We start from the raw sequence: 11,491 nt of genomic DNA on the forward strand, positions 1-11,491 counted from the left end.
TGAACTGAATTTCTTTGATAGACAGACAGACGATTACTTCCACGTGACACGGCCATGACCATCATCGCAATCGCGATATAGGCAGCGCGAGATTTTTTTCGACTATGGTAGCAGGAGACACAAACAAAATCCTCTCCTCTTCACAGTGAAACAAACGATTGTTGTTTTACTCTTGATCAAAATATTTTGATCAGGGTAACGCAGAAATACATCTCATAATGAAGCTTCCGTTTGCTCTCTTCGCGACGCTTCTGGTTCTTTCGTCTGATGCCGCAATCTCTCCTTGGGGTGGCCAGGTTCCGCACGCGCCACGAACGGCACTGGCGTCAGTCTTGTCAGTCCGTGGCGGTATGCAGCTGTTCGTAAAAACCTTGACCGGAAAAACTGTCAGTATCGAGGTGGAGGAAGGCGAATCAATTGAAGAGGTCAAGGCCAAAATCGCTGAAAAAGAAGGTATTCCGGCGGAACAACAACGGCTCATATTTGGAGGACAGCAATTACAGGATGCTAAAACCTTGGACGATTACGACGTTGGCGATGACGCCACTTTGCATCTAGTGCTGCGGCTGCGTGGTGGCGTGGTTAGCAGCGCCAGCAGTTTGGCGCGAAAGTTCTTAGGACGGGATGTCGAACTCGTCGACGAAGACTTCGTCAAACAACACTTGCAGGGCTTGACCGATGACGATCGCAACTTGATGAACGCGTTCGTGGCGACTTCTCGCAGCGAAAAGACGTCGACGGAGGGCTCGTCCACGGATCCATCCGAAACAGTGTCTACTACAGCACCTACTGTGGTCCGCCGGGCTCTCTATTGGATTGGTCAAGCCCCAAAGCGTATGGAAGGATCGCCCATGGAGGATGTCATTTTGGCGAGCTCCCCGCGGCCAGGTGAATTTGACTATAAGGGCAAGCTTGTGGCAACTGACGGAAAAGGAAAGTCGACCAAACTGACCAAGCTTTTTAAGCGTCGAGATAATGAAAACAAACTATACGATGCGTTGACAAAGATGAAGCTGGACACATAATAAGATGGACAGTCAGCAAAATGCGTCTACTTGACAACAGTATTGCTTTCTTATTTCATTCGAGACTTCACAGCGTTAGAGATTGCTTCTATTGATAAAATAACAAAACAGCACGGATAAAACATGCAGTCTTCGTCAACTCCAATCATACGGAATTACAATCGACCCATCGTCGGATAAGTGACAAAAATGTCCGCTGGCGGCAATACCAAGCTGTTGTCCCGCTAACCGGTCTAAGTTGAATGGACGCGTCGTCAGCAATCGGGCCAACGCTTCACAATAATGATCCAGACTAACCGTACCCAGCGAATAGACGCGCTGCAATCCCCACTCATACTGAAGCCGTTGAGTGAGTGTGCGACATGTTTCCTTTTGACGCTCAGTCTGCCTCATTCGTGTTCGAGCTTGATCCGTGAATCGAGCGATAGTTGAATTGAGGAAGTGACGGTCCGAGTTGGCTCCCACGCGGACAGTCCCTTCTTGTGTCACTTTTGGGCGCCGTACCGTGTATGAGCTTTCTACCGTCACCGTGATTGCCTGAGAACCTACTTCGTCCTTCGATTCTATCACAACTAAGGCATCCGCGTTTGGTTGTTCGGAATATAGGTGTGCGTCGGGTAGGAGACCTTCCACAAAATACCAGTAATCACGGTTTGAGCATGAAAATCCCTTCTTCAGTTTGACTCCTAGGGTGCTCTGTACAATTTTCACACGTTCCGAAAGTAACTCACGGTGTTGCTTTACTTCTTCCATGGTGGAAGCGTCTATTCGCTGTAAGTGTTGCAGCCATTGGATTGGGGTAGATCCTGAATTCAACCGCAACACTCCTCCATAAATATCCAATGAGTTATGGAAATCGTCCGGAGTAAAAACAATCCGTAATGGGTAAAACGAAGTTACTTGGAGCTTGTCGCCGTGCTCTTCATACAACTCCAATAGTCGGCGTAGCAAGACAGCGACAGAATTCGACGACCAGCCCATAGATGTGGCGTCGACTGATTGAAACTGGTACCGTTGTCGCGTCGCCTGTGCAGCGGCCTGCGCATCCGTACGCGATTGTTTCCGATCTTCAACATCGTCAAACTTAAGTTTATCCAAGAATTGGCTCAGGTCACGGCCACGCTGGGAGACTTTGTCGAATCGATGATCAACATGCGAGGATTGTTCTGATGTGAATGACGGGTTCAGCTCTTGTGCCATGCTTTCAGGGGATGTGACCTCGTCCGTGGCTTTAGATCTAGCCAGAAGTGACCCTTCTGAAGACAAATCTGAGGGGGCAGAAATTTGTGCTGCACCTGATCGCTTCAAAGCCTTCTGCATGGCGTCAATTATCTCTTCCACGGAAGTGTGTAAACAAATCGATTGTGATTGCAGTGACCCGTCTCGTCGTTCCACACAGTACACATATTCTTCATTCTTTTCTGTGGCTGAAGTTGAGAGTTGGTATGAAGCTTTACAGTACCCCGGACTGATGAGATCAGATCGCTGCCAAGCAGCAAAATCCACTTGGCCCATTCGGGATGAAAGAGCCTTGACGAGAGTGGCCTGCCTGACCCTGATGTCGGAATCGTACATCCGGAAACGGTCCGGGTGGACTCGTAATAAAAATGCCCTCCGAAGACGCGATAAGTACAGAGCACGGCTACTTGCTGGCATCGCGGTTGATCCTTACGGTTTCGTCAAAATCTCCTTTACAGGCAAGGTGACAAGATGGCCATTTTCCATTTCTGATATTGTATCTCTGTCAATCTTGAGGAAATTCACCAGAGGGGATGGGAAAAGGTGAAAAACTCGCTAAAGGGGACAGAACGTGTTCAGTCTAAGAAGCATCATTTGGCGCTCGTATATTAAGTATTAAAACTAATGAAACTAAACGCCAAAACTTTGTTCCGGATACCGACCGTTGTCGAAAGCTACGGGAAGCAGCTAACAGTAAACAATGCAGCTGAGCAAATGAATAAGTAGCGTCATTCAAGATCTACGGTATCAGCCAATCCTTGATCTACTTGTTGGTCTCTCCAAATGGAAAGGTGGAAAAAGTTTCGAGCTCAGGAAGATGTCCAAGAAATGGATTGAATTGGGTGTAGGTGCGTTCTATCTATAGCTTTTAAGGAGTAGATTATTTACCAATCCGGCTGTGAAGCCGAGAAACTATTCACAGTCATTTCCTGTTACGTTTTACAGCCAAAATGAAGAAAACAGCTTTGACGAGAAATACCAGTGTTCGCTTGGCTACTCGACAGCTAACAGTAAACGCGTTCATTCTGCTCCTACCTTTATCAAGATCGAGATTGGACGACGCACAGGAGAGTTCCATTTTATTTCGAAGGCATAATTAGCGAAAAACCTCTCACTGTCAATCAGGCAAACAATAAAGCGTGCGTATTTTTCGGAACGTATTGGGCTTGGCGGTAGTACAGGGCACACGAAAGTTAGACATGGGGCGCTAACCCCCAATTGCCTTCCCTGTCGCAACGAAGAAATTGGCTTGACACTGTTGGCATCCGGCTACCCGACTCTTTTCACAATTCCCCTTTTCAGCTGATGCTTTGCTTTTTTACGAAAATAAGACGAAACTTTTCTTTTCTGTTGTCTCGTTTTCTTCCACCGCCTCATCCAGTTTATTGCTTTTTATGACTGAGCCAGCACGTGTTGTCTGGAACCTCCATCCTGTATCCACGATCGACGCCAATGGCTTTGGTGCAATATTGCAGCCCTCTATGTCTTTTGTGTAGCTAGGAGCAGAACGCACGGGCCCAATGTACCGTAGAAATGTCAACACAGTTTCAAAGCGTTTCTCTCCTATGATTGATGCGATCTCATTAACTTTCATTTTGATCACGCTCACCCCATCAATGGCAGCCAACTGGTCTCCCACAGTGACGGATCGACTCGTATTTGTAGTTCCAGAGGAGAGGACTTTGGCCACCCAGCAACCACCAGTATTTTCTTGAAAAACGAGCCCAAGAGGCAATTTGAGATCGACGACAATAAATTTTATGTCGTCCACAATATTCAATTCATACGCTGAATCCACTGTGTGTCCTTTCATTCGATGCCAAGACAAGGCTGTTTCCAATGCCAAATCTACGAGGCGCCGATCGTTTTCAAGTAAAGGCGCCGAAAACGTGACAGCTTTTGCTGAATCCTGGTCGACAATTGAAAGCGGTGTTTCAGTCGACGGGGATCCCAACAGAACATCTGAAGCGAATTCTAACAAATTCTGAAAGCCAGTCACGGCATCATGTCTCGCGTTTGATGCCGATGTGTTCAATGCTTTTGCTTTGATGGTTTCAGTAGTCTTAGTGCCTACATCAAAGCCCAGAACTGCTCCAAAGGCGTTCAGGCTACTCTCCACTACTCCCAAAGCCTCTAGTAGTGCATTGTTGTGGTCTAGCTCGCTGGTTCGTTTGGGAGAGTGTTGAGGCGGACTTGTCAAGTTTCGTTTAACAGTAAAAGAATCATCCCAATTGTCGTCATTGCACGTTGCCAAGGTGTTGTTTTCATAGGTATCATTGCCCCCTTCTTCTACGCAAGTACGCAGGCGCTCCCTAGCATTTGGATTGCATTTCACTTTCCTTCGACCAGGTTGTGTATATGTCCCGGAACCGATCATGAAAATATCTTTGAAGGCATCTTCGACTTCAGATTCCATTGATTTTGTGTACTCCGAATTGAGAGAGTTGCCACCCAACGTTGCATCTTCTGCTTCGTCCTCGTTGTCGTTGTGTAGATGTTGACTCGGAACGATGATCTTCGCGAACGATATGGCAGAACTTGCGCCAATGTCTACAGAATCTGGCGATGGAACGGTAGCTATTAGCGTTGGTCTTTTGCTGTGAAGAATTTTTTTGCGTTTCCAAGCCGCCTGGGATCGCTCTCGCAAATATTTTGGCGAAAGATTGCCTTGCTCATTCTCTGAGCCCGTACCATCGTTGTCGTGGTGCTGCCTGTGCAATGAAATGGAGGTGCTCAATGACTTGCTTGATTTATTGCTTCCTTCGGAGTGCTTTACTGGACGATGAGCAGCAGTAAAGATCGCTGATTTCTGGCCTTCTTGAAAGTCAAAAAGCGAATCGTCATCTTCGGGTTGATGCCGATTCAGTGTGCTGGAGAATGTACCAAAAGAATCTTGTTGAACATCTGCTTCGCCAGAGCGCGCTTTGTGATTGCTACACGTATTTAGCAATTGATGATCCAAAGGGGTAGACAATCGGGACAGGGCTAAGCTAACGCGAGAAGTGACTAAGTCAGAATTGCAGTTCCTTCGATTGGGAGGAACAATGTAGGAGCCTTCCACGTTGTTTGATGAATGTAGCAGCAGCGAGCCTGTAGCAGCCACATTCATAAAAGATTTGTTCCTGTCTTCCACTGTTTCCTCTTCGTCAAAAGGTATGTTCATATCACTTTCACACTCAAAATGTGATTGGCTGCGAGTCCGTATTTCTTTTATTGGAGACAGAGTTTCTTGGTAGGGAGTTGCTCGAGAGGAGTCTTGTTGCCGCTGTCCGTCATGCGCCTGGTCAAGCCGCTGATCGAGAGGTTCCAACGACAAAAGTGCTCGTTGGTTGCAGCTATACTGTTTCTCGAGCACTGAAACACCAGCGTGTCTAGAATGCTGCGGAATCGCCGTTGTGGCACAAACTTCATGATCACTGTCAACAACACTTTTGATTTTTGTTGATGCGAAGTCGCTATTCTGGGTCGTGTTCGCTGGATATGCCAGGGTCGACGAACCAAGACTCTTGTCCGGAAGATGGACTAGTCTTGGGTTGACGATGGGCGATGTGGTCAACATTCCCATACCCTGTGAGGGAGACGAATTTCTGGCGTTTCTTGTTGGGCTGGAGGGAGCTTTCCTCACACTATTTCCTGTGCTCGTGGTACTTGCAATACTGTCCAAACGGGGACGGTAGGATGTCCAGCTCCTTTCGCTACATTCAGTGTTGCCAAAGTCTTGCATCACGCTGGTGGAAAAATTCAGAGCGTTTTTGGTAGGAAAAATGCAGAAAGCAAGGAGACTCGATTTCTTAGCGACAGCGAAAGAGGGTTGTTTTTCTGCTTGAAAGCTCGTCAACTCCTCCAGATCTAAGGTTGACGATTTAGGGACAATGGAAACCTTTCACGTTTTCTTTTCGGTAGATGATAGTCAAACTGCGATTTGCTTTGTGTTCGGATTTTCCATAGATGAAGTGGTCGCCAACGAACGCGCGAATTTGATCAGCGAAAGTTGGCAACAAGATTTTTTTGGCTCACGAATTTTCCGTACAGCTAACTGTAAGCCAGTTGTTTCGGTATCTATCCGTTTGGATACCGGAAGGTTTTCTTACAATATGATAAGACCAAGAAGAAAAAAAGCGATACATATGGCCGTTGATAATAAAAAAAACAGGACACTACCTTCTGATGAGCATGGCAGGCAGTAAAAAGTGATATTTTACAGATAAGCCTCGGCGATAATAGCGGTACTAAAAATCATATAATGAATTATAAGTGGAAATATTAGACCATGGATTATAACAAAAACAGTCTTTTAGTCAAATTTAAATTTGCATTTTACGTCGTGATTGTGAATTTGAAAGATTCGGAGACCGATACTCCGCACTACCACGTGCTGTCCGGAATGTTTTCTCGCCCATTCTGTTGCTGTTTGAGCGAGGCGTCAATCTATTGGCTGCGAGAGACGATATTCACTGTTGGTGTCAATGTACGTCTCGTTCCTAACAGCAACCAGAAAATGCGTTCACGCAATTGGCTGGCTCTGGTTCTAGGAACGAGTGCTATTTTGCTTGGTCCAGTTACTGCCCTTTTTGGACGCGCTGCGCTTTTCCGATCCCATCCCCGAAACGCCACAGTTGATCTGCGGAAAACGAGCGGGTTTACGCTGCGAGCTGGATCTTCTAATTTACCTTGTGTGGAGTATAATGGGGAGGAACCTCCCAAACGGGCTGTCGTTCTTATGGACGCTTTCTGTCCGTACCATGGTCTTTATTTAGCGAACGCCGTTCGGGAACGCTTCCCCGATACCGCCGTCGTGACCGTTCTGTCCGACTATTTATACGCGTTTTTGTCAGCTACGGAACCAGAGTCGCAGGCACAGTGGGATTCCATGCGAGTTCCGCAAGACGAGACCACTCTTGCTATCTGGCAGTCATTACCCGTTGCATGGCAGGCAGTGTATTGCGAATCGGATTCGGGCTTGGAAAGTGCGGAAGCTTTACGAGAGGTTTTAGGTGTAGCCTGCCGGGACAAGCCGGTCATGTTATCAGCTCGAAGACACAAATACAAGATGAATGATCGCGTTAAATCAGTAGGTTTGGAGTCTGTTAAACAAAAGATGTGTGATTCGCTGGACGAAGCCCAAGCCTTTGCGCAAGAGCTGGGCCTATCAACAGGGGAATCCCTGCAAGCAGTAATCGTCAAGCCGTTTCGAGGGGTCGCGTCGGAATCCGTCCATTTATGCCATGACAATGCTGAAATAGAATCTGCGTGGAATTCAATAACGTCCACGGCGGTTTTTGGGTGCAAAGGTCGGCACGATTCTGTTCTTGTTCAGGAGTTCCTGCAAGGTTGCGAGTACGCCGTAGATGTCGTACTGCGCGATGGTGTTCCGAAAGTTGCGGCAGTGTGGAGGTACGACAAGACGCAAGCAAATGGTGCTCCCTTTTGCTATGTTTGCACGCGTCTGGTTGATTCGCATAGTGATCCGCAAGTACCAGTGGTTTGTGACTATGTGCTAGACGTCTTACGAGCTTTGGGTGTAAAATGGGGTTTGAGCCACAATGAAGTGATTGTCACATCCGACCGTGGGCCGGTCTTGGTCGAAGTGAATTGCCGCCAGCATAATATGGACTTTTGTCCGCTCACCATGGCTTGCATCGGATACAACGCATTGGATATGACGGTCGACGCTTTATTAGGGGATGAAGAAAGCTGGAAAGTGACCTATCCCGCTTTTCCCGCATTGCGAGCGCAGGGGTGCATGGTGCACTTAATCAATTACGCGTCGGGCGTGCTGAACGAAGTAAAGCATCTGGAAGAAATAGATGCGCTACCAAGTGTCCTGAACTGGGAGGTCTACGATCACTTCCGGGAGCCCGGAATCCTTATCGAACCAACTGTGGATATTCGCTCAGATGCGGGATGGGTACAGCTTGTCCACGAGGATCTGAATACGCTGGAGCACAATTATGAGCAATTGGTTGCCTGGATGCCAACAATGTTTCAGGCACATTAACATAAGTGTAGTATTGAGCATTTCCGTCAAAAGGAATTCCAATTTACAGTTAGAAAAGAAATAGAAGCGAGTGATAGGAAAAATAAATCAGGTGGATTGATAGTTTTTAAAGCCGAAGCGCACTCACTGGTTTCCATCTCCTCGGGACATTGCCGTAGAGACGTCAATTCTTCGAGAAAGTTCCTGTTTCGGTCTATTATCTGACACAGTGCTGCCTTTCAACGTGGTCCATTTCCGACATTTTTTAAACGGGTATCAGTCTTCCCGGCAACAAACTCTGCCGCGATACTTTAAGGCTTGGCAACAATTGGCTGGCGAGAAAAGGACGCGTCCCATAAGGATTGGGTGGTGTCGGTGTCGGTGCCGACGAAATTAGCAAATCGACTTAACAGTTAGTGACAGTGGCCCAAATGATGTTTGGTGCTGAGGTGTTGTGAGGTGGACTCGAGTAACGGTGATGGAGGCTTCTCGTGGTGCAACATCTTCTCATCTGTTTTGTTTATCTTTTTCCGGCCAAGTGTGTCGTTTGGTGACCCGCTTTTACTCAGGCGAATGTTGCATGTCCCGGGATACTTTCCCGAGCTGAGCTGTTGCGATAGCCGAAGTTCTCATTCCTATCGTCCTTTTCTCAGGACACGCAAAGGACAAGCTGTCGTGGTATCCTGTCTTAGCTTTCTTCCTTTGCTAGCATGCGTGGCCACGCCAAGCTGGTCTGCATCACGCGTCCGACCCGAACCGGAAACCTGGGGTGGCGTGTGCGGATTTTGGAACCCTTTTTTATACGTCGGTGTCAGACATCCTCGGTCATTTTCCCGTACTGAGGTGTTGCCAGTCATGCGTTTCTTGGAGAGAGGCGGAATCTCTCAAGAAAGAAGTCGTCGTTGCTGCGTCAGGAGCCAGAAGCAAATTCGTGGTTATGGCTAACAGGTACTGTTCGGAGAAACATAAAACTGTCATTTTCAGGTCATCCTGTCTCAGAGTCCATGCGCGAGGTTGGGAACGTCTGCTTTGGTCGCATTATCCACTGTCAGTACTTATTCCTCTGTGGTCAACCGTCTTCGGCAGTATAGACCATTATTTTCGCTCGAATACACATCGTTTAAGAGGATGGCGTCACTTTTCTGACATCATCAGGATCCCCATGGAGTGGATTATACTTGAGCTGATTTTACACATATTTGACCTTGAGTACTCCTATCATGGGAGTCCGGGTCATTCTAGAGTCCGTACCAAACCAACGGTATACTATTTTGATTGGCTATCGTGAGCCTAATCAATACTACACAAATGCATAAAGACAGTTTTGAGCCAATCCGATATGCATGCGGTTACCTTCGCCGTTTTCCTTGCAGACGCCAGAACGGTTCTCAAATTGATCGTTGGTTTGATGGTCTTCCATAACGTTCTCCCAGTCGCCCTCCAGAGACCAGTACTGCTGCCTTGTGCTGTCAACCTCATGTACCTTTCAGCAGATGCTTCTGGTCTATTTTACTCGTTAGACACTGACTAGGAGGAAGAACAGAAGCGAGATTGCCACTTAGACCCTCTTGTATTAGGCAAGTAAACGTCTATCTCTGGCTCTTGGAGTCAATCTTTCGTACAAGACGAATATCAGCATGCTAGAACCATCATCCTGGAATGTTGCGACTCCTTTGGGCTGCTGGCTCGTCCTGGAAGTAGCCTTTGCCGTCCTTTTTTATACGTATATGGTGCCAAAAGCGAACCAACGGACAGCTCCGCATCCTTATCGCGATTATGGGAGTTCCCAACACTTACTACTCATTCGCATTCTCGATCGCATCGCTTCGACGTCACACCAAACAGGCCGTGATTCACGGGAAGCGCTGACGGACTTTCTCTATGACTGGTTTACGCCCATGAATTGTACGAAGGCCTCCATGCCCGATGCAGTAAAGAAGAAAATCCTACCGATCGCGAGAAGAAGTGGGCATCCTCCTCCACTAGCTCCGCTCCAATCTTCGAGTATGTCATCGTCAGCTTCCGACACAAGCAGCGTGGGCAGCGGTGACGAAGAAGACGACTGCGATAATTCGATAGAGACCTGGTCAATTGATGGCTTGCAAAGAGAAGACATGAACAATTTTTTTGCTTGGGCGTTTTTCGGAAAGAATGTGTCGGAAATGGAATCCTGTGAACATGTTGAAATGGACGAGTGCTTCCGAGTCATAGAGGAACGCATGGGTCTCGTATTCTTACCGGGCTCGGGTGGATGCTACCAGCCGCGACGGTTATCACTAGAGGATGTGTACCCCATACACAGGCCACTGCTTGTATATGTGGCCATTCTTCTTTTGAAACTAGCAGCCTCTTTTCTTCTTTGGGCGTTGGGGTACCGACGAGTGGTTGCCAAAGAATCAGGACTCGCCGGTTGGTACCGCCCGGCACAAAAAGGTTCAGACAAGCTTTTACCGCTTTTGTTCTTCCATGGAATTGCCCCGGGTGGTCTTGTGCTGTACTTGCCCATGATTCTCTGTGGCTTGGCCATCGACGGCCGAGCCGTGTTTTTGTTTGAAAACCGATCCATATCGTGCGAACTTGGCTTTCAGGCCGTGACAGAACGCGAGACCGTCACCGGAGTTTCCGAAATTGTCAACAAGCACCTGGGTACCGAGCAAGATTTGCTCTGCTGTGGTCATTCGTTTGGTTCATGTCTCTTAACTTGGCTTTTGTATGACACAGAATTCCGGGATCGAATTCGACAGTTTGTCTTGCTGGACCCCGTCACTATTCTACTGAGTGAACCCGACGTGATGGCTAACTTTTTGTATTCACGGCGTGTTTCTAAAATTCGCATGCTGGCAAGTTCCGAGCTCTTTACGGAATATTACTTGCGACGACATTTTTCGTGGTACAATAGTGAACTGTGGTTGGACGAATTGCCCAGCCAAACGCATGTACTGCTGGCGTTGGCGGAGCGGGACGAAATCGTGAATGCTCCGAAGGTGAAAGAGCTGTACGACTTGTACCGTCAAGAGTATATAGCGGATCGCGTACAACTCATTTACTGGCCGGGCGCAGGTCACGCAAGTTGTGTTACGTCACCAAAGAAGTGGGAGGAGCTCCGTATCCGCATGTTGCAACAAGAATTGTCCTTTTCACAGCAAAGGACGTGAAATCGGTGTACACATTATTTTGTTTGATTTAGTTTACGGTCAGTGTTTTAAGGTGCAAAATTGTTCAACTTCGTTTGCTCCATTAGTTTCTAGGC

General features: G+C 47.6%; 4 protein-coding genes across 4 annotated transcripts; 3 read left to right on the top strand and 1 right to left on the bottom strand.

The window, feature by feature from the left end:
* The first annotated feature begins 136 nt into the window (after window positions 1-136).
* Window positions 137-1,259, top strand: sUbi (ubiquitin-like protein). Its single transcript, XM_002178786.1, has one exon. The coding sequence runs from the start codon at window positions 219-221 to the stop codon at window positions 1,023-1,025; it is 807 nt and encodes a 268-aa protein (XP_002178822.1). The 5' UTR covers window positions 137-218; the 3' UTR covers window positions 1,026-1,259.
* Window positions 1,260-3,582: 2,323 nt separating this feature from the next.
* PHATRDRAFT_44929 (predicted protein) lies at window positions 3,583-6,125 on the bottom strand (the record flags this gene model as incomplete). Its single annotated transcript, XM_002179007.1, has 1 exon — window positions 3,583-6,125. Exon 1 carries the CDS (start codon window positions 5,986-5,988, stop codon window positions 3,583-3,585), a length of 2,406 nt encoding a protein of 801 aa, XP_002179043.1. The 5' UTR covers window positions 5,989-6,125.
* Window positions 6,126-6,534: 409 nt separating this feature from the next.
* PHATRDRAFT_44930 (predicted protein) lies at window positions 6,535-8,510 on the top strand (the record flags this gene model as incomplete). Its single annotated transcript, XM_002178787.1, has 1 exon — window positions 6,535-8,510. The coding sequence occupies one exon, from the start codon at window positions 6,535-6,537 to the stop codon at window positions 8,260-8,262; it is 1,728 nt and encodes a 575-aa protein (XP_002178823.1). The 3' UTR covers window positions 8,263-8,510.
* Window positions 8,511-9,725: 1,215 nt separating this feature from the next.
* Window positions 9,726-11,468, top strand: PHATRDRAFT_44931 (predicted protein). Its single transcript, XM_002178788.1, has one exon. The coding sequence runs from the start codon at window positions 9,879-9,881 to the stop codon at window positions 11,394-11,396; it is 1,518 nt and encodes a 505-aa protein (XP_002178824.1). The 5' UTR covers window positions 9,726-9,878; the 3' UTR covers window positions 11,397-11,468.
* Window positions 11,469-11,491: the final 23 nt, after the last annotated feature.

This window comes from Phaeodactylum tricornutum, chromosome 5, assembly GCF_000150955.2.
Source record: "Phaeodactylum tricornutum CCAP 1055/1 chromosome 5, whole genome shotgun sequence".
NCBI classification, from domain to species: Eukaryota; Bacillariophyta; class Bacillariophyceae; order Surirellales; family Neidiaceae; genus Phaeodactylum; species Phaeodactylum tricornutum.